Source organism: Phaethon aethereus (genome assembly GCF_964289735.1).
Source record: "Phaethon aethereus genome assembly, chromosome: 20".
NCBI classification, from domain to species: domain Eukaryota; kingdom Metazoa; phylum Chordata; class Aves; order Phaethontiformes; family Phaethontidae; genus Phaethon; species Phaethon aethereus.
Window position 1 is genome coordinate 9,296,927 of NC_138596.1, and position 21,899 is coordinate 9,318,825.

General features: G+C 54.0%; 1 protein-coding gene across 2 annotated transcripts in view; it reads left to right on the forward strand.

The window, feature by feature from the left end:
- Nucleotides 1-247: 247 nt before the first annotated feature.
- Nucleotides 248-21,899, forward strand: part of OLFM1 (olfactomedin 1) — a gene marked incomplete at its 5' end in the record, with an annotated part of 33,790 nt that continues 12,138 nt past the window's right edge. The window contains 3 exons of one of the 2 annotated variants that reach the window (XM_082008903.1): nucleotides 248-1,328; nucleotides 14,283-14,432; nucleotides 19,859-20,014. In XM_082008903.1, coding sequence (XP_081865029.1) covers nucleotides 1,263-1,328; nucleotides 14,283-14,432; nucleotides 19,859-20,014 — 372 coding nt within the window. Of the gene's footprint in view, nucleotides 1,329-12,169; nucleotides 12,320-14,282; nucleotides 14,433-19,858; nucleotides 20,015-21,899 lie in introns of those variants that run through there. The other variant, XM_082008902.1, reaches the window with a different exon arrangement.

Sequence of the window (21,899 nt, forward strand, 5' to 3'; positions counted from 1 at the left end):
CCAGTAATAACCAGTACCAGCGGACTCCAGAAGAAACCCTTTGCAATGAACAATCAAGGCGGAAAATCCTCTCATGGAGCCCCTGCTAATTGTGGGCCTGTGGCTGAGCGCTCGTTAGGAGAAGGTCTGTGTCACATTTCTCACCTCTGGAAAAGTGGAATGATGCTATTCACCTGCCTTGCCAGATACAAAGAGACTTAATAGTATTTATGAGGTCCCGGGAAACCTGTGGTTTGGAAAGCTTTCAAGGAGCGTGTGAGAGGGAAAGGAGGGGTAGAGTCCCCAGGGAGCTTGGGGAGGGGAAGGGCACAGCCAGAGCAGTGTGGGGTGGGCACTGCCTGCACCCCCCGGCCAAGCCCCTGGGAGGGGGTGCAGGGGAGGGTGCCCTGCGGAGCAGGAGGGTCGTCACCTCCCTCCGCTGCCTTAAATGAATTCGGATCTGAGCCTCACAGCCAGTGCTGCTCAGAGCCCTCCTGGAGGGCTTGGTTTGGGAAGGCATCTTCGCTTGGGGGTCGGTCCTTAGGGGGGGTGAGATCCCTCTGCAACCCCCCCCGGACGGGGGGGGGGGGGCGGCTGAGCACGTCCCCGAGCCCGCGGGGGGAGGGGGTGTTGGGGTGTTACGGCCGCCCCCCGCCGCGCCCGAGGCTGGCTTCCCCCGCTCCCTTCGCCGTGTTTAGTTAAATTTCCCCCGCCTTAGTTGATGTCACATCCTGTTCCCCAGCCATCCCCTGCCCGTAGCCAGCCCTACCAATTCCTTTTTTTTTTTTTTTAATCCCTGTCCTCTCCCCATCATCCCCCCCTTTTCAAGGGAAACTTTTGGCAATAGCAGAGATAATCATTTCGTGCTCCGTTGAATTTCTCCTCGCAAATGTCTTTCGATCAGGGGAGCCATTAAAAAAAAAAAAAAAATTGCCGGAGAGCCAGCAACGAGAGCAGAGGAGAGAAACTGGGATCCCAATAAATATGCAAAGTGAAGGCTCTGCTGAGCAGCTTTCTTGCATTGCTTCCTGGGGGTGCTGAGAGCCGCCCGGAGAATCATTCTGATTTTTTTTTTAATTGCATTTTGTTGTTTTGGTTTTTTTCTTTGTGGTGTGTGGGGGGTTTTTTTTGTTTGGTTGTTTTTTTGGTTTGTTTTTTTTTTTTAATTAAAATAATAACACCGCGAAAGCAGCGCGGAGGCAGCGAGGCGCCGGGCGATCGGCGCGGGGAGGCTCGCCCGGGAGGTGATCTGCATGCGAGGTGCCTAGAGCTGGGTGCGAGACATGCAGCCGGCAAGCAAGCTGCTGACCCTCTGCTTCCTCCTCCTGATGGGCACAGAACTCACTCAAGTAGGTTTCTCTCTTGCTTTTCCCACCCCCCCCCCCTTTCTCCCCAACGCCATTTTCTATTAAACCTTGAGAGCACAAAAGAAAACTGGAGTAGGGAGCTGCACCTCCGTGCCCCCCCCCCCCCCGGCACCCCCTTTTGCTCAGAGCCCGCGGTGCAGGTGGACCCCCGGGCTGGGAGCGGGGGAGCGGTGCGATGGGGGGGAGCAGGTCGGGGGGGCTCAAGAGACCGGACCCCCAGAGCCGGGGAACAGAAGGGGGGCTGCCCTGGCGTGCCCCCCCGGCGGTGTGCGGGGGCCCGCCTGCCCGTCCCACTTGCGGGGAAAGTTGCCGTGCGGGGCTGGGGGGCCGGGGGGCAGCGGCACGGCGGGGCTCGGGCTCTGCGAAGTTGGGGGCTGCCCATCCCGGGTCCCCGCAGGGACGAGGGGTGCGGGCACGGTGGCGATCCCTCCTCGTCACCCCCCCAGCTCCTCCTGTGAGGGTAGCTTTGCTGATTTTAGGTGACATGTAAATGTCCCTTGGTGTTTCTATCTGTGACAGGCTTGTGGGAGAAAGGAGCATCTTATTTATCTCCCTCTCCCCCCTCCACCTTTTTTTTTTGTTTCCTTTTTACTGGATTTTAATGCTTGCATTTACTGTCCCGGCCCCTGGACTGAGTGAGTAGTGGGGCTGGGGGCAGGAGGGAGCAGGGAAGGAGGCACACAAAAGCCAGCTCTTACTAAGTGGAAATAAAACTCCATTTGAGTTCTTTAAGACAAGAGGGGAGAGGCAGGTAGGGAGGTTGTCTGTTGAGTTTTTTCCCCCAGTCACTGAGGAAAGGAAGAAAAGTAATTGCAAGAGGATGCTCTAGATTGTGGGGTTAATTGTGATGCTGCCTGGAAGCAAAAAGGAAAGAAAAAGAAGCTATAAATAGGACGGCAATGGAGGCTTCTTAGTGTAGAAGCAATTAGCAGCTGGGTTCTCATCCTGGATGCTTTATGTAGATTATTTTTTCCTTTCTCCTGCTGACAATGCTCTCTCCTGTCACTGCCCTATTGCTGAAGTTTCAGCGGCTGAAGCCTTTTGGCTTTGCACCCTCAGAGTATTCCTGCTGCCCTCAGGAAGAAACGGTTTAAGTAAAGAGCTGCCTTAATTGCATGGAGCCCTGCGGAGAAGGGATGAGAAGGTAGGAGTCATCTGGGAGGGAAGCAAAGACATCCAAGAGCTGTGTGGATGAGCAGGGGTGGGAAGGAACCAGAGCTGCAAGCGAGCACCCAGGAGAAGCCCATTGTGCGCGAGAGGATGCGCGGGGAGCGCGCATGCGCCGCGCTGGACAAAGCAGCCAGCGGCCGCCAGCGTTGCTCAGGAATCAGCAAAAAGGGGCTCCTCGCTACGCGCCCGGCCCGGCCGAGGGCACAGCCAGCCGGGGACCGTGGCAGCACCGTGGCGAAGCAGTGGGACAGGGCTGCCCCTTGCCCTGCTGCCCCTCCAGCCTCCCCGCCTGCCCAGCCCCAGGGAGTGCACCCACGGCCTGGGGACCTGGGTGGTACCCCCCTCCCCAGGGGTTGTCACCGTCCCTTAGCAGCTTTCTCAACCCCCACCGCTCTGGTGGACTTTTTCAAGGACGCAGAGTTATCGCCTCTTGTGCCAAGGATGCCGCTGTGCCTGGCTACTTTTTCCTTTCCTTGCTTTCTTTTTTTGTGAATGCAGCACTCCAACTTTTTGGCCAACTTTACATCAGGGTGAGGATGGGGAATCAAATCTGCTCTGAACTGTGGGGCCAAGCGCCACGGGCTGGCTTCAGCAGAGTTACCTCCCAGCCCGTCCCTGCCCACTGGTGGGAGGTTGGGAGCCCCTGCTAAAGCCCTGGCTTTGCTGAGCTGCCTTTCTGGGGCTGGTTTCTGGTTTGCAGCACCTGCCTGGGCTTTGCTGCCTGCAGGTAGCCGAGTCCTGCCAGGCCCCACGCGCCGGCCGTGCAGAGCTCTCCCGCCAGCGTGCCTGCTGACTCGCTTGGCACTGCAGAGCCCTTTCGGAGTTTTAGCATCTCCTTTCTGTAGCACAGCTGCCAAATGCAATCCCCAAATACGCCTTTCAGCCCAGGCACCGCCCAGCTCAGTGTCTTCCACGTTTAATTCAGTGCCGGATTCATCTCTCTGTCACATGAATGGAGTCTCTCCCATCCCCTACAGAGATCCCGTGCTGGGGAGGAGGGATCGAGGTTCAGGGGAGAGAGGTTGCCGATTTCGGCAGCTTTCCCTGATGATGCAGAAGCTACTGCCGTCCCCTCCTCTCCCTCCCTGCAGTGACACTGGCAGGCCAGCGCACAAGAAAGGAAGAAATGGGGAGAGGGATGGCTGTTAAATGGGGCTGGAAGGGCTGAGCACATGGCTGTCCTGCCAGCTGGGTGCTGGGAAAGCTCTTCTCGTGGAGGGAAGGGAGTAGTCTTCAAGATATTGCTACTGCAGCATCCTCTGACGGTCCCCCTGGGTGGGAGGAAGGATGCCCGCGCCCAGCTGGGAGCACGCGGGTGACGCGCACGCCGCGGGCTGCAGCCCCAGGTGTGGTAGGGGCTCTGAGACCCGCCTAAGGTGGATGGTAGTTCTACCTGTGTGAAACAAGGCAAGAGCCGCCCCTGCGCACACCCCCCGCGTCCCGGTCCTTTGCAGAAGCCCCTGCCCGCTCCTTGACTGCCCGCGTGCCGCCGGCAGGCAGGGCCGAGGGGCGGCGGGAGCCCCGGCCCCGGAGCGAGACCTGCACGAGGCTCTGGGGTTTCTTCTACCTGCCAAAAGTCTCCTAATTTGTTTTGCGCCTTGCCTTGGCTCTCCACAGGCCAGTGATCAAAACCCGAAATGACGTATTTCGGCTGGGTTGAGCAGGCTGATTTCGGGGTGCAGCGGCCGGGTATGGGTGCTGGGGCGGGGGGGCAGAGCTGCTGCTGCGGGCACCCCGGGGTGCAGCACCCTCGCTCTGGCTGTGCGTGCGGCACAGGGCTTTCTCTCCCTGCCGTCTGCTCGGTGAGACCCGGGGCAGCTCTCCCGTGGCCGTGGAGGAGCAGAGCCGACTTACGCTCTCTAAGGATCTGCTTGTCACGGGCAGGAGGACGGTGCTGCCAGAAGGGCAGAGGATTTGGGCTGCTGTAGTAAAGCCAGGGGTATTGTCAGAGGGGGTTCAGGATGCCATCTGCTTGTCTGTCTGTCCAGCCCATCCCTTTGTCATGCCTCATGCTTGCTGGCGAGCTGCTGGGGTATTACCAGTGAAAACCTCTTTGCATTCCTCAAAGTTTCGCAGGCGCAGAGCGGGGCAGCCAGTGCTCTGACATCCACTTACCTGGTAATCATTGAAACCATGCAGGAAGAAATCCCTTCCCGGAGCAGGCAGTTACTAAACAGTTAGGGCTTCTGCAAGAAAAAAAAAAAAAAAACACCACAAATAAACAAAACCAGTTTTGCCATTGACTTTCCTAAAAGCACTTCAGGTCCCTCTTGGGGCTATTTTCAGGGGAGCGGGGGGGAGCTGCCAGGGATGTGTGCTGCATGTGCCCCTCTGCCCCAGCAGCACCCAGCCAGGCTGTGCTGGCTCCCCTCTGTCCATGGAAGACTTCCCAGTGCCCAGTTTGGTGACTGGGCTTTTCCCTCCGCTGTCAGAGAGGCACATGGAAACTAGTAGGATTAAGCTGCAAATCTGCAGCCTGTAACAGGAGGCAGCTGCCTCATCTCATAAACCAATTTGTGTCTCATTTCACTAACTTCAGCTTTAACCAATAAAAAAGAAAGGTAATTTTCAGCCCGGGGTCATATTTATTACTCAAGTTATCAGTCCTTGTAATCAGTATTAGCATCACTGCGTAAAGTAATACAAAACTAATTACTATCTGAGTGAATTAGATAGATGAAGGCTGTAGACTGCGTTGACAGCGGAAGAAGCTAATTCTCAAGTTATGAGTGATAAGTGTTGGCTTTGCTCTGCTGTGATGAAGCTGCGAACAAAAGGGAGCAAGGCAGGGACAGAGACACCCAAGGAGTGTTCCTCTGGGGTTTGTTGCCTGTGGGTGCCTCGGCCAGGCTCTTTGGGAGACCTGGGTGGGCAGGGGGATGCCTGAGAGGTTGAATCTGTCAAGCAGTCCCCCAAAAAGGGGAAGATGCACTTGGGGAAACTGAGGCACAGAGCCTGAAATATATCTTAGCACCAGAAAATCCCAATTGTGGGGGAAATGCACCTAAAAATCCTGATTTTCCTTCCTCTGTAGACTGTAGCTATTGCTTCCTACTGCCCTCCCAGAGTTGAGCCCAGGAGACCCGGTCCCAGCCTCTGGACCAGCTTTGTCCTGGGTTTTGGCCCTCTGAAGCTTTCTTCCCATTCAGGACCCAGGTTCTGGCTCTGAGCCCCCGTCCCAGCTGGGAGGCAGCATTCAAAACCAGCCAAAACGCAAAAGGTCTCCTGGAAAGGTAACAGTGGGGCAATCGCAGGAGCCAGCCCTCGGTTGAGGAGCGCGCCGCAGCGAGCGAGCCGGGAGCAAATGCTGTGTTTTCTAGCAAGCAATGTGCAGAACAAGTTTTCAGTCTAAAGGCGCTTTCAGACTGGAGGCATGCACCGGCCCAGGGAAATGTGCCCCAAAAAATCATCATTCCTAACCAAAACATCCCAGTAACCTCCTGAGGCACCCGCGAAACCTGTGCCTACTTTAATGGGCTCCGATCTAGCCCGGAGGCTCTGACATGTGTTGGCACTCGCTGTTAGAGCGTGGGTTTAATGTCAAGAGCAGCTTTAGCTAAACACAGATGTGGCGAAGTGAAGACCTGCAAAGGGGATTATTCTGTTCCAGTGTGACATAGGGAGCATGTTCTTTCTGCTGCGGAGCGTTTCTACTCGCCGTGCGGGTAACAAAAGGAAAGGCTGCAGAGCGCTGGGTGTGCGCAAGGAGCAGTCCCAGTGGCTGTAGCTGGGGGTTAACTCTCAGCCCAGCACACTGGGCTGCCTGATCCCAAAACACGGCCGCTCTGGAGCCAAGCTGAGCACCAGGCACAGGCAGCTTCGCACAAAGTCCCTCCAGGAGCTGGCAGTGATCTGCAGCATCATGGTCACTGTTTCCAAAGTACTTTGGGGTCTTTGATTGCCATTTTGTTTCCTTCCTTTGCTTTTCCCGACTGTCCATCCATACCTTCCCTGTGATGAGAGGGGAAGAGTTTGCTCTGCGTTGGTACGGTGCTGAGGCGACGGTCCAGCTCCAGGATTGAGGCTTGTGTGAGTGATGGTAGCACAGGTAGTGGCAAAAACAGATGAAGGGGCGAGGATATTTGGAAGTCAGACACAAAAATGGGGGGAACCTGGTACCATTTATCGCTGTGGCAGTCACGACCTGCTGAGGGACAGATGCCCCATGGCAAATGTGACAGAAGATTGTCCCACGGTCCAAAGGTGACAGGTACAAAGTGTATGTTCTTTGATGATGCTGAACTTGCCCGTGCTGCCTCCCAGGGTAGGTGGGCTGCCTCTTCTGCCCGGCGCTGTTCACAGCCCTCCCGCTGCCCGCTGGCCAGTGCGGAGGGGTTTCGGATACCTCCTGCCACAAGCCCAGGCAACGGGGAATGTGAGGGAAGGGGTGACCCTTTAGTGAGTTGAGAGAGGGATGAGAAACATCGTCCTCCTCTCAAGAGCAGAGTCCAGGTCTCTGTCCCGCACACCCCTGTGGTGGCAGGCAGAAAGCGGAGTCCTCTGCACGCCGCAGCTCGCCTGCCTCCGTGCAGCCCGCGCTCCTTTGCGAGGGCAGCAGCACTGGCAGTGGGGCCGCGACAGGGACTCGGGCAGCCCGGCATCAGTCAGGGCTCAGCAGGGATGCAGAGAGTCCTCCAGAGGCTGGTTCAGAGCCCCTCCATCAACTACAGGAGGGAGGTTTGGGGAAAAGTCACTTAGACCAAGCATCTAAGGAGATTCCCTTAGAAGTTACAGAGCAAGGTCCTTCTGGAAAGGACTGACCTTTCCTGCAGCCCCGGCACATCTCACAGCTCTCCAGTGCAGGGAGGAGGCATCAGAAGGAGCTGGGGTACAGGCTGTCCCACGCACCACAGAGCAATACCAGGGCAGGCCTGAGTGCCCTGCCAAATTACTGAGCCCTGCGCTCCCAGGACAGGAGCTGCCAGCCCTGGGAGGGTGCCTGGGGCCCTGCCCTCTGCTGAGCAACCAGCTCAGCTGGACACCGCCTCGCTGGAGATGTCGGCTGTTAGCTGAGATGCCTCCTGCATTTCCTGAGCCAGCTCGGAGCACCACCAAGGTCTGAGGTCGTTAGAATACGGGTGTATGTCTGTTAAAGCAGATCCCGTTCTCTCACCATGCATTAAATAGGAGCTCTCTGACTGGGGTCCACGGGCACAATCTCTACTTAAGCTTGGGAGCAACAGAAACTTCAGCACCTCTTCTTTGAACCAGCCAGGAGAGGGAGACAACGTCCGCTGTGTCCTGTGTGTGTGCGTGCGCACACATACACACGCACACGCACACACACATACGCACAGAGGACTTGGCCCGTTTGCAAACCTTGACCTTGTAGGGCTTCTTTAGGCAGACAGGCACATTTTGCATTATCGCTTCTCAGCAGCGGAAGTTTCCACTTAGTAGCTATTTTGGAAGACCCTGGCCTTTGCTTTTATCTGTCATTCCTCCTCTTTCTCTGCTCGGAATATATGCATGCAAAGAGGCTCTTTTGTTCCCTAAAGGTTCATCTTCTCCTGCTGTTTACTCTCTGCCTACAGCAGGAGGGGCACCGAGGGGGCCGCTCTGCCCCCCCTGCTCCTGATGCGAGCACATCAGGACGAGAAAAACTTGGGGACGTGATGGGGTTTTTTTCCAAGGCAATGCCCTGTGCAAAAAAACCCCAAAGTTTTCAGGAGAAAGGTCAACTCAACTGGTTCAGCAAAACTGGTACTGAAAAGATTTCTGCAGACTTTAGAATGGAAAGTTGCTCCTTTAAGGACAGATCCGGCTTTGCCCTGGGAAGGCCCATCAGTGAATGCCATCGAGTCAAAAGGAGTCATCTTCTTCATCAGCCTCCTCCTTCTTCATTTCACTGTGTTTCTTCTGATTTGCTCTAGCATGAGTAAAGGCAATGTCAGGTCTCCCACATCAACTTCATGTCCTTACTGGTTTTTTGCTGTCTGTGTTTTGTTTCATTTCCATGCTGGGCTTCTAAAACCAGGGAAATCATTGGGGTGGGGAAGAGGTTTCCATGTTTGCCCATCACCTACTTCAGGCACTGAGATGACAAAGGTCGTTTTCCTGCTTGATGCCCACGACCTAGCACAGCACGAGGTGACCGACAGCATCTCATTGCACAGCAGCGACTGCTGCCTCTTCTCTCTGAATAACCCTTCGGCCCTAAAAAAGGGAAGCAGCGGCATTCCTGAGAGCCTCTTTTTTGTCAGGTCTCTGCTTCAGACCAGCTGATGTGGGTCCAGCTTGTGTGGCCGTGCGATGGGCAGCCCGACGTGTTGGGGAAGGGCCGTGGCTCTCTGCCGGCAGGGGCTCAGGGCCATCCTGCTCCCGGCACAGGCCATTAATGCATTAAGTCACTGAACTTTCTGAAAAGGTACGGAAGAACGATTGATCTCTTGATATCCCTACCTTCACTCCCTTTATCTTACCAGCAAAGAAAAGACTCACAAAAACCAGCTGCTTTTGGCTATTGCATAAACACTAGAAGCAGGAGAAAGAACGAAAATCACCTGGATTTCTCTCTCCCCTGTTATTACGTGCACAGCCACTCTTTCCGCTGGCATGAAGGGTTTTGCTCCAGGGAAGCGGAGCGGCTCTGCCGACTGCCGCTGCCGGAGCCCAGCCTCCCCCCGCCTGCACAGACCCCCTGTGCCGGGCACTGGGAAAAAACTCCTGGTAGTGGGCCCTCTCCTTAGCAGGGACTTGTGGCTGCTACTCTTCTCTCTGTGCATCGCCATCCCCGTCTGCAGAAGCTTTAATCATTGCAAAGCACTTGAAGGGCATACGAATGAAATCACCTGCGTGCACTGGCAGGAAATGAGTCTCTCTTTAGTCCAGGTGGAATCCAGAGCAAGGCAGAGGAATGCTTCTTACCCCACTGAATACCATTTTAAATAATAAAGTACCCATAGGTCTAATTCCCTTTGCATGTGTTTGGAGTAGACAAATATGAGGGACAAACTTTACTTATAAACTCAGTTTCAAAATGAGCATTAAGATGATTTAAGTGTAGCACTCAACTTGTTTATATGGTATGAAATCAGATAAGCAATCAGAGTCTCGTCTGCTACAGTGCTGAGCACAGCATAAGCACCTGTTAGAACGGGAACAGCACGGCGAGCTGTGATTTATTCCAAAAGATGGAAGCCATCCGAGGATTTTGCTGAATTGATCTGTTCCCATAACCACAGCCTGAAACAGCCCCTTGGTGCAGACCACCTCCCCAGGCACAACGCTGCACGGCCTGACGGCAGTTTTGCCGTGGAGAGAATGCCTGGGCTGGGTGAAGCCGATTTCATGGGGTGGAAACAGCTCAGCTGCTTTGGGAGCCCTAAGCAGGACAGTGTCCGATTCAGAGGGCAGGAGTGTTTTCTTACTGATTTCAGCAGCAGATTGACCTGTCAGCTGGCTGACTTACCCCGATCAGAGCTCGTCTGGCCTGAGTGTGGGGAAAGGGCAGAGGTGACACGGTTTGAGGGTGCTGGGAAGCGAGGGAAGGGAATGGCATTTCAGCTGCTGCAGCCTGTGACACGCATCAGCCGCTGCCTCCCAGCTGCCAGTGTCTTGATTGTGCCGCCGCGTTGTCGGAGGGACAGGATCCAACCCGGCGTCAGCACTCGTACTCTCTCTCATCTCTTTTTCTCCACCTGGTGGACTTGTTAAGTGTGCTTTTGTTTCAGTGCTTTACAGGAGCTCCCCAGCGCTCTCTGCAGAAACAGCTCCACTTGGCTGTCACCGGTCTCTGCTCCCTTTGCCCAGACCAGTGGTGCTGGGGGATGCTGGGATGATCCCATGTCAAGGGCCAGGTCCCCAGCTCAGGGCAAGGTCCCATTAAGGTGGGGCAGGCCAGCTCGGCAGCGACTGCATTTCAGGGCACAGCTTCCCCGCTTCCCTGGTTGGGACTTGCTCCGCACACCAGCCTGAATGCTGTAGAGCAAGGAAGTACTGGTGGGTCAAGACCGTGGGGCACCCCTCAATGCCCTCTCAGCTGTAGCCCAGCCAGCTCCTGGGGAGGGGGCTGTGAGACCCACGCCCCACACGGCTCTAGAGGTGGCAGGTTTGGGGCTGGGCTCATCAGTCTCCAGTGGGAATGTGGTGGCTCCGGCACGCTGGGTGTGGTGGGGCCACGCGACAGTGCAGGGTCTCCTGGAGCAGGGCCGTGGTGGCTGTTCCAACATGCTGAGGCCAGTTGGATCTGAGGGGTGTCACTTCTGTCTAGTGAGGGCCAGGGGATTAATTTCATAATTTCCTTTGCATGGGGTGTTTAAGGGTTCAATTAGGGAATAATGTGTAAGGAACTGCAGATCTCTGTTGGTTGGAGTCTTTGGTTCTGAAGTCATCAGGACAGTTCTGCAAACGCCTTGAGGAAACCAAAGTTGTGACAAGCTCCATCTCGCTGCCAACTATCTGCCAGGCCCAGATAGATGCGCTGTATGGTGTTAGCAGGGTAACAGCCCATGGGGTTCCTCAGCAGGGTTTGCCGCTGAGCCACAGCAGCCACAGAAAGTCAAGAGTTTTCTTCAAACTCTGGGGTGGGATGTTCTGGCAGTGTCTGACACTGTCCCAGCTCTCCTGTCCGTGCAGCCTTGCCTGCTGGCAGCGGGGCGAGAGCAGGGCTGCTAACTTGAAGGCAGGCAGAGTTGCCAGGGCATTTTTTATTTAGCTCAAGCATGCTGACGGAGGGCTGTGGCTGCAGAGTGTGGTGAGGAGGCAAGCGGGGATGTTGGGGATGCTCTGTTGCCCACAGCCGGGGAAGACCACATGTCTGGGCACCACCAGGTGACCCGCCTGGCTCCCACACCTCGTGGGTTTGGGCGGGAGCGGTGTAGCCCCTGCGTGCACCCCAGCAGGGGATGGCGCTCCCGGCTGCCCTCGCTGGCAGCAGGTCCCCGTTGTCACCCGGAGAAGCTGCGTCCCCGGTCACCCCGGCCTTGCGCCCACCGGCCCCGGCTCCGGCTCCGCGCCGCGCCGCGTCCGCCGCCGGCAGGGGGCGCCGCAGTGCCGCGCCGCAGCGGGGGACCCGCCCCCCGCCCCGGCAGCCCCGCCCCTCGCCGGCGCTCTTCTCCCCCCGCCCCAAGTCCTTTCCACCTCCTCCCCAAATCTTTTCCCCACCCCACCAATTTTCTCCGAGCTTCCGGAATCTTTTCCCCACTCCCCAAGCCTTTCTCTCCGTTCTCCAAGCCTTTCCGCCTCTCCTCTAGCCCTTTGCCCCTCTCCCCAATTCTTTCCCCCCTCCCCAAATCTTTTCTCCTCTCCTCCCCTCCCCTCCGCTCCCCCCTCCCCGCATCCCATCTCCCCTCCTTCTCCCTCTCTCCCCCTGCCTCCCGCCCGCCCCCGCAGTCGCTCCGGCTGGCTGGGCGCTCCGCGGCGCTCACGCCCCCCGCCCCTCCCTCCCTCCCGTCCCGCCTCCCGCAGCCGCCGGCCCCGCTCCGCTCCGGCTGGGGCGCAGGGAGGCAGCCCCGCTCCGGTGACACCGGCACCGGCAGCGGCACCGGCAGCACCAGCGCCAGCGCCGGGCAGGGCCGCGGCGGAGCGGCGGTGGACGATGGGCCGGCGGCGAGCGGCGGCGGCGGCCGGGCGGCTGGCGCAGCCCGTCCCCAGCGGCATGGAGCCCGGCGCCGGTGCAGAATGAAGGGTGCCTGGCGCCCCCCCCCGCAGACATGTCTGTGCCTTTACTCAAGATTGGAGTCGTCCTCAGCACCATGGCCATGATCACCAACTGGATGTCGCAGACGCTGCCCTCCCTCGTGGGGCTCAACACCACCAAACTCACGGCGGCCACGGGCGGCACCTTGGACCGCAGCACGGGAGTAAGTGCGGGGGGCGGCGGGCAGGGCACGCAGGGCGGGGGAGGACGCCCGGAGCATCCCTGCCTCCCCGGGGCGGCTGCTCCCCGCCGCCGCCCGGTCCCTCCTCGTCTGGGTGTCCCCCGGGCTACCTAAAACCCCTCCTTGCCCGAGTTCCTCCCCTCCGGGACCTCCCCGCCCGTCTGGCTCCCTCCCTGCCGCTCCCCCGCCCCAAACCGGCAGGCCCTGCAGGAGCCCCCCCGGCTGCAGAGAGCAGCTTCCCGGGGAGAGGCTGGCCGCCGCCCCTCGCGGCGATGGGGGGGCATCGCTCACCCCCGCCCCCCGGGTCCGTGCAGGGGTCGAGGTGGTCCGGGGTCGGGGGGGGGGGGGCAGGAGACGGGGGAGAGGGGTGGCGGTGTGGGGAGCACCTCTCCTCCTCCGGCTCGTGGGTTGAGCCAGCCCTAGCCCTGGGCCAGGGGCGACCCGGCTGTCGGCCCCCCCCCGGCCCCCCGTGCCTTTAGCCCGTGGGTTGCCAAGTTTCCCTCGTCGCCTCTTTGCCGTCGCGGGGCGAAGCAGCGTGGGACAGGAGGTGCGGGTCCCGCCGGGTCTCGTTCGCCTCCCCGCTTTTAATCAACCGTCCTTAATGGGATGGCAAACGCGGTGGCGAAGTTGCGGGGTGTTTTGGTCGTGCCGTATGTGCCCTCTTTCGCTGGAGGGCTGGTACCGTGCCTGGTCTTGCCACTTCGGAAATGGCTGAGAAAACCAATCCTGCCGTCGGTCTTTCCGTAGCGGGGAGAGACGGGCACCTCTCGCCTCCAGGCTGCGTGCCTGTGCCTGGTGAAAGAGCTAGCGTCTTATAGCCCTGCTGTTTTAAGAAGACTATTTCATGTGGTGCTTGCTTGTGAGTGAAGCTGGGATATTTTTTTTTTTCCATGTTACCGGGGATTATGAGACCCATTTATTATTTTTTCTTTTCCAGTTGCTTTAGCTAGAGAATCACATTGTCTGTCTGTCTGCCTAGCCATCTCTCTCAGTGCATGTCTGTCAGCATGGGTATTTGCAAGGTTATTTGCAATATATTGAAATAGTAGAACGTTTCCTTTCTGGGTGGCAAAACAGTGGTATCTCCAAAGAGATCAGAGACTGGATTGTGGATAAATAATGTATTTTGCAAAGTACTGTCAGATCAAAGGAAAATTTAAGATCAGAGGGGTTTGGAGAGCACAAGGAGCACGAGAGGGGCTGGGGAATGTGCTGTGTTTGTGACTGGGCTCCCTTTCCGTGGTGTGTCTTGGAAGCTCAAACAGAGGCACCGATCGTACCCTCCAGACCACATCCCTTCTTTGCTGGCATGCTTTGCAGGGCACGGCACCGGGCTTTCCCTGCCCGGGACCCACCAAATGTTTTGGAGTGAAATGGCTGTCTGGTGAACCTCCCCATTCCCAGGAGAATCTGGCAGGGGAGGGGGAAAGCATAACTCCCAGTGTCCGTTTACTCAGGAGAGCTGATTTTTCCTGCTGCCGGATCCGGGAGAGCTCTGCAGAGGCACACTGATCACTGCTTAGCCCTCAGCCAGGACACCGTATCCTCACTGGTAGCTCGGGCACGTCCTTCTCACAGTGTCAAAGTCAAGTGCTTTGTAACCACAGCCAGGCAGCGGGTTCCTCACCCCGGTGCCTTACAGCACACTACAACCCTCGCTGTCTCGTGGCCTTCCTCATGTCCGTGCTTTCCCACTTGCATTGCCTTGTTGCTTCAGCTCTTGCTCTCCTTTTCAGACCCTTCTTTTATTTGTCCCAAATCCATATTTTTGCATTTCAAGTGCGTTTTGCCAGCTGAGCCTTTGGAGGAGCCTCCCTCCACTTCCAGCACAGCTCTAGTATCTGCCACATCCATCCTGCTTCCTCCACTCAGCCCCCCCTCACCTCCCACACCCCTGCCAGGCCTCCCCCCATTTACTTAACCCGTCTTTCCCTGTGCTAATTAGGTGTTGCCTACCAACCCAGAGGAAAGCTGGCAGGTCTACAGCTCTGCCCAAGATAGCGAGGGACGTTGTATATGCACAGTGGTGGCACCTCAACAGACGATGTGCTCGCGTGATGCCAGGACAAAGCAGCTGAGACAACTATTAGAAAAGGTAATGGTTGGCCCCTTGTGGGAAAGGTGGTTTGGTTTGGCATGACACTGGGAGTAAAAAGCCGAGCGAGCTGCGCTGAGCCTGGGTTTCCAGGGAAGATGGAGCCCTTGGGCCAGCCCTCCTGTGCCATAGTTGTCCCTGTGCGTGTAGTGGGGAAAAATCAGCTGCAGTTGGGAGTTTAAATCTCTAAGTGTTCCTGTGGCACAGAGGAAAAGGGATCGTGGCCTAAGGTCAGGTTAAAACTGCTGACATCAAAGCAACGATATTGAACCATATTGCTAAAAAAAAAAAAAAAAAGATGTAATTTACTCATTTTTTTCATTATGTTAACACAAGCAGTTTCAAAGGGTGAGCCTCAACAAAGACGAGAGAAGATAGAATTAAAAACCCCAAGCCCATGCATTCCTAGCCAAGCTGATATTAAAAAGGTCGAATAAAACAGTAGAAGTTGTTGACATCAAATAGCACAGAAATGACAGTTAGTGGTTTTCTTTCTAACGTTGACATCCACTTGATCAGTTTTTAACAGCCCGCTGTCCAAAGAGATCAAAGACTCTCATTAGGGAAACATTCCCGATAACAAGAAATTTTCCAGATAATAGATTTCATTGAAGAAATGCTGTTTCATGTGAAATGGTGCTCTTCTCTTTAAAATGTAAGTGGACTCCTGTGCTGGATATGTAATTATCCCTCATGCCCTAATGCTATGTTGGCATGTGTTGTGCATGACAAAATAATTTTTATCCTGCTGCTTGTAGGAAGTTGATGTATTAGTCACTCATAACAATATTAAACCTACACTTAACTGATTTTCCTATGTGATAAGGACAATAAAGCGAGGCAGGAAACATTTAGCCCCAAAACACTTCTTTGGTATGTCAGAGGCTTCTAAAAATAATCCCACTCAAGCTTTTATTACTCTAAGCAATATCAGCAATCGGTCCAACAGCACATTTGTCTAAGAGGCAGCAGGCATTATATTAGCAGCTGACACGGGCATCCGAGAGCCATCGCGTTCCCAGAACCGCTCACGTGCATTAAACAAGCGGGATTTGACCCAGTGCCCTCTGCTAATGGACAGGCGAGTTGGGCGTACGAGCCCCGGGATAACAGCAGCTCCCGTGCCGAGGGTGTAAGTGCTCAGTGATTTTTCCCTTATGCAGCTCTCCGGCTGCCAATGAATAAAGTGAGGAGGAGCAGTATTTCGAGGCGTGTGTTCTGGGGATATGTTACCTGCCTGCTAATCTGTCTGCATCTCACTCCTACGCTAACCTATATCAAAACCCCAAAATAAAAAATAGGCTCTTAGTGCCAGACATCTGATCTTGACGAAGGCTGAAACGATAATCCCTATAGGAAAATGCAACTGCAGAGAAGAGCTTACAGCTTCCCAGGAAGGATTTCAAACCTGAAAACTTCTTCCCTCAGCTGACATTTTAACTCCAGCTTTGTGATGGAAAAACTCGCATCTCCTAATTTCCCTCCGCCAGCGGATGAAGAAGCATGTGTCAAAGAGGTAACTGTTTGGATTTTCAAAGGAGGAGACCTGGCAGTCACCTATGGAGATAATAAGGCATTGCTTTTACGGGCAAGAAATAAGCTGCATTTGTGTGTGCGTGTGTACACGAACCAATTACAGCATCTTCAGTGAAAATTTTCTTCCCAGGGACTTCAGCAGCTGAACGTACTTTGAGGTTCAAAGATGGCAAGACCCCGTCTACCCTCAGCATATGGGCACAGGCATATGCCTGGAAACTGCGGTTCACGCCGCTTGCAAGAGAATCCTGGGCACCCCGTCAGTTTAAAGAGCAGGCGGTAAGGGAGGTGAGGTGAGCCAGGTCTGCTCGCCACCGCACAAACTGTTCAGCCCATGTTTTGACACCGAGGTGTCTGAGCTCATCTTTGGCTGGAGTACACGGAGTCCTTCCAGTCTTTTATGTGTCAGGTGCTGAGTCCAGATCTTGGACTGCATCCAAACCAAGACATTGCCTAAATCTTGTTCATAAACAGATTATGTTTTATCTTCAAATGGATTTTTTTCCTTTTTTTTTTTTTTTTGGCCCTGTTATCTGGGAGGTCTTCCTCCTCTGATGGTTAAACCATTTTTGGTTTCCTGCCAATTCGTATTCTTTGCCAGCACCTGGTTGCCAGATTAAACAGTTCTTTTTGTTCCTTTGATATTCACTCCAAGGTGTATATAGGGAGGACAATGACATCTCTTCTCAGTCTTCACTTTGCCTTCTAGAGACATTATAAGATGAGCTTTTCATGACCTGGTCTGTCGGCTGAGTCCCTCTCTCTGCTTATCCTTCCTATAGACCACAAAAGTCTCCCTCCAGATGCCTCATGCTATTGCTCCCCCCGTTTGTCCAGCTACCCAAAGCTAAAGATGCATCCCAGTTCAAACCCCAAAGATGGGCTTAGAACAGCTCCTTTGAGCTGGCATGAAAGGCTGGTCCACAAGGAAGCTTGAGCAGGGTTTAAACCATGGCTTTGACCACATGAATTTCACTAGGGTCATCAGGCCAATATTGTCTCTCGGTTACTTAACTTGGTGTCAAATGATGACAAGAACAGCACTGGAAGTTTCGTTTGTATCAATTTTCTATTTCAAAATTAACTCTTTGCCCCAAAACAATCACAGGTATCTCTCCCATTAGCTTGGTGGAGAATGAAGTTTCATGTTGAGAGTGTGTGTTCCACCAATGGAGGCAAAGAGCATTTTAGCTGATGTTTGAGGATAGCGGTTAATGGATGAAGCTGAGGGAATTTGAGAGACAGTATCCTTCATTCTCAGTTCATTAGAGCACTTACGTACGTGCTTAAGTTTAAGCTATGAACAGTCTCATTGAAATCTAATCATATGCCAAAGTACTTCGCTGGATCAAGGGCTTAATATGCTAATGAAGGAAAACAAGTAGATCTTCAGCTGATGAAGCATGCAGAGATCAGGAACGATGAAGACCGACTTTTTACAAGTCTGGCCAGAATCTTGCCTGGTTGAAAACAATATGGGCAACGAAGAGTGAGAGTCTGGACTTGTAAAACACATTCCCAAAATAGCACAGCAGCTAATTTTAGGCATCTCGATTTAGAGACATGTGAGGAGGCTATTCTCCTCTGCAGTCAGGGGAGAGGCAGACTCCTCCAGAGGTGATTCAGAGCAGAAGCCTGAGCGAGATGCTGTGATTCATTTCCCAGTAGAGCCTGGCTCTCCCTCCCCACCATCCAAGAGGCAGCATAAGGAGCCTCCCTGTAGCCTTGCTCAGCCCCTACGGGGTCAGGTACCAGTGTACTGTTACAGAAATGCTCGTTTCTGATTATTTGCAGCTTGGCCTTTAATTGGGGTTAAGCATTAGTGGAATAAATGAGGTCAATTTTGTATGATCCCTACAAGTCATTCCTATGCCAACACACTGGAACAATTCTGCTATGTAGATACAGCGCAACTCAGAGGAGGATAAGACTGGATTACCAGGATAAAAATATGTGCAGACCACTCATGCTTGTCTAAGACTTTCCTTCTCCTGCCTCAGGGTAGAGAGAGGTCTTCAAACTCCTCCACATCCAGCCCAGGTAAATTAGCACCCAGCCGTGTCCGCTGAGTGCTCGCGTACCCCGGGGGAGGCATGGCTAAACGGGAGCCACGCAGGCTCGGGCTGAGCTCAGGTTTGCTCTTTTCCTCTTCAAACCAAGAGGGTCTTGTTCTGCTCTTCCCTGCTCCTCACACCTCCCTGAGCAGGTCCGTGGTGGTAGTCAGGATGGGTGCTGGTTCATCTCTGGGTGATCTGTTGGGACTCAGGTTGAAAATAGCTTCAGCTTTGCTGAGGAAGACTATTAGACCCCCGGCGCAGTTGTACTGGTTGTAGGAAATGTTTCCTCACTGTTGGCCTTTGAAATATAGGTTGTCCATACATTTTTTTAATAGTTCCCTGTAATAGTTTTCTTGTCATCATGCATGAGCAATGGGCGTTTTGATCCCTCTCAGAGATGCAGACGCCAGAGCTGGCATTTGACCTATGCTGGTTTCAGCAAGTAGTCTCCAAGACCTGGCTGCGTGCGGGTGTCCCGCCGTCCCCTCGCTCTGTCACTCGAGGTAAGTCACAGCAGCCCAGTATGATTTGCTGGAGGAAACACTGCCCTTGCACCGTTCTTTCCCCATCCCAGCCTGTCTGCGCGTGGCTTTGGCGAGGACGCAGACGGGAGCGGATGTGGCAGCATGGGCTCTGGGAAGTGTCTCGGAGCGGATCCGCAGAGACGGCGCTGGCTCACATTTGGGTTTTGCTCAGATGCCCACAGACGAAGAGGCTTGGTCCAGGATGCCTTTAGTTAGGGCCATGATGCAGCAGCGTGCTTAGATGCCTGATTCATTTTAAACACAGACGTCATCCCTACCGGTGCTGACAGTCGTATGTATTTCTGTGGGCAACGCGGCAGCGGCAGGAGCACCAGCTGTGGGCTGAGCCCTGTAATGTACAAACCATGGCACAAACACAACTGTCCCTGGTGCAGACGTCTTAAATTACACCCACTGCTTAATGCTAAAATAGGTGCCTGCCTAAGTCAGAGCTTCGTTTACCCTCTCCTAGCCTGAAAAACGAGAGAAGGAAATGTCTTAATAAATCAAGTGGCAGCCAACCTTCAAAATCAGGTCAGCCTAGCTATCGTTTCCCTCCCCTCCTTGCACCTTCAGCTCTTTTTCTCACGATGAGCCCAGCCAACCTTCTTGCATCGTTCCTTCGGCGGGGCCAGATGGGCGCTGCGCGGGGAGCCGCGGGGATGCGGCATCGGTCGGCTAGAAAAGATGCCGACGCGGCACGACCGCCCGAGTGGGCAGGCACCCGTGGGGCCAGCCAGAGCGCGGGAGCTCCCGTGGTACTTCCCAGCTTCGAGATGCCCTCCCCTGCCGCTGGCTTTGTGGTGGCAGATGCTGTGTAAGAGTGGGGCTGTTTGGATAATGAAGTTTTTACTAGCTGGGAGTAAAGTTTGCACATAGGCAATCAGTAAGTGTCACTTGCGTACACGAAGAAATGATAATGTGCACCTCAGCAGAAGCGTTTCTCGTAGCCAGACCTGCTTCTGCTCGACTGAGAGCCTCTCGTGCGACAGCGGGTGCCGTCCCAGCCTCTCAAAGAGGCCGTCGTGAGTGATGCATTTTAGCCTTGACTTACAACCCTCATTTGCACGTGGGATTGTTAAATTATTCTCTGCAGCACGGCAGAATAAATGTTTATGAAACCAGTTTGCTCTGTTTTAGAGCGTAGGGGTTGTAATACTGTGGGATGCTGCTGATGAACTAGTAAATAATGCATAGGCTGCTCTACCCTTTAGCTTTGCTGCCTGGGGAGAAGGGCAGTGTTCGGCACTGCGATGCGAGCGGGGCTGCCTTGCGACACCTTCTTAACGAACCCCTTCTCGTTTGACAGGTGCAAAACATGTCCCAGTCGATAGAGGTGTTGGACAGGCGGACTCAGAGGGACCTACAGTACGTTGAGAAGATGGAAAACCAGATGAGGGGACTGGAATCAAAATTTAAGCAAGTGGAAGAAAGCCACAAGCAGCACCTGGCAAGGCAGTTTAAGGTACGTCTGCTTTCCAACCTGCTCACGAAGCTGTGGCCGGGGATTTAGTGGGGTGCACGCGGGACTGTGGCCCCGGTCCCCATCAGCCTGGTCGTACGCGGCGCTGGCGGCCGCCGCTGTGCGGGTCCCTCCTATCCAAAGCACGGCCAGATCCGGGATGCGGCGGCGTACCCTGAGCCGCAGTACGTTTTTCTGTAGGGTAAAAGCATAAATCTCCGCGTTCCCGTATCCACAAACCACCTGGGTGCCTCAAACAAGGCAGTGTAGGATTGCTCCGCGAGAGAGGGTCTGCAGGGAGACCCCAGGGCGGCTGAGGTCAGGGCGAGGTGGGTTCCCCTCCACGGCCAGGCAGCCCTTCCCCACGCCGTGCCCGGGACCCAATTTTCTTGGGAAGAGCCGGGAGCTGGGGCTCCCTTCCCATTTCTGCAGCACGTGGCAGACCGCAACGGGCTGTCACCAAATCGCTCCCCTCCTTGGGGTGGTTGTAGCAATGGGGCAATCGATCAAACCAACCAACCCCCTCCCCCCCCCCAAAAAAAAACCAACTATTTTTACGACTATTGCAGCTGTCCTTGGGCTGGCAAACTGCACGACTGAAGGGTGTGCAAATGTCCAATTTTGAATTAATGGTGTTGGCAGCAGAACCAGCACCTTCTGATGGATTATGTGTGTGTTGTCCTGGTGTCGTACAAATTAGAAGTAAAGATACCAGCCTTTTAAATGAAGCTGTCATTGCGAGCGATGGACTTTCAAGAACTTGCCTCAGAACAAAGGAAATCATTGCCAGAAAGAGGCTGTCAGCAATATTTGGAGGGTTAAAGTTCAGTAATGTCGTGGATTAATAGATATTAAAAAAAAAACAATTGAGAAGATTTCTAGTGAAATTTGGGGACATTTCTAATCAGCCACCCAGCTGATTCCCATCCTCGTTTTCAGGCAGCTGCCCAGCAAATTTTTTAAATTGATATGTTGAATACTGAAATACCAAAACTACTAAAAAGCCGGGAAGAACGTTCTTGAAACTTTTCACCAACCCCATCTCCTCCACTCTCCATCTCCTGTTAACCACAGGACCCTAAATTTAGCTCCACACTCTGGACGTCAGGACCATCTTTCTGCTTTAAGCATGACTTTCTTTTTTGTTTATTTCTTTTTTTTTTTTTTTTGTCCCCCCTCCATTCTAATGCGTTTAATCCTCCCCATTGCCTGCCAGGGAGCTTGCACCAAGGAACTGCAAGTAAATAAGAAAACAAATATATTCCCCACATGCAAACCACAGGAGGGAAAGCCTCCTGGCTTAAATAGGAGGGGTTGGGAAGGGAAGAAATGAGGCTGAGGACCAATTTCTGATCCCGCTCACCCCCGAGCTGGTTCAGCAGACAGCCAGATGTCACAGCCCTGAGCGCCGTGAACTTGGCCACTGTGCAATAGTTTAAGCAGCCCCAGGTATACTGTGTACACTAACATGCTTCATTAACGGCTAGGTGCATGCATATTTATGTCTGCTCATTAGCTGCTGGAGCAAAGCATCTTTAACAAAATGCTGCATACCGTGCCTTTAAACGAGGCCTTCATTTAATTTAAAAAACAAAAAAGAAAAAAAGTCTTCGTTTCTGCAAAATAAATTTGATAATGACTTTGATTTTTATGTTCTTGATAGCATGCCTAAAAACAGTATGGAATTTTTGTCTACTTTGCTGCCAAAGCACCATTTTAAATAACAGCCACAGCATTTTGTTTCTGCTAATGCCAGCATTAAAATGTGAGTGGTTTGGAGCTCTTGTGTTTTTGTTTGTTTTTCTTTTTTTTTCCTCTTTCGTTCCGTAAGAGTATTTGTCTATGAATGGCTATCTATATAAGGCAGGTTAGTGAGCTAGATCCTCAA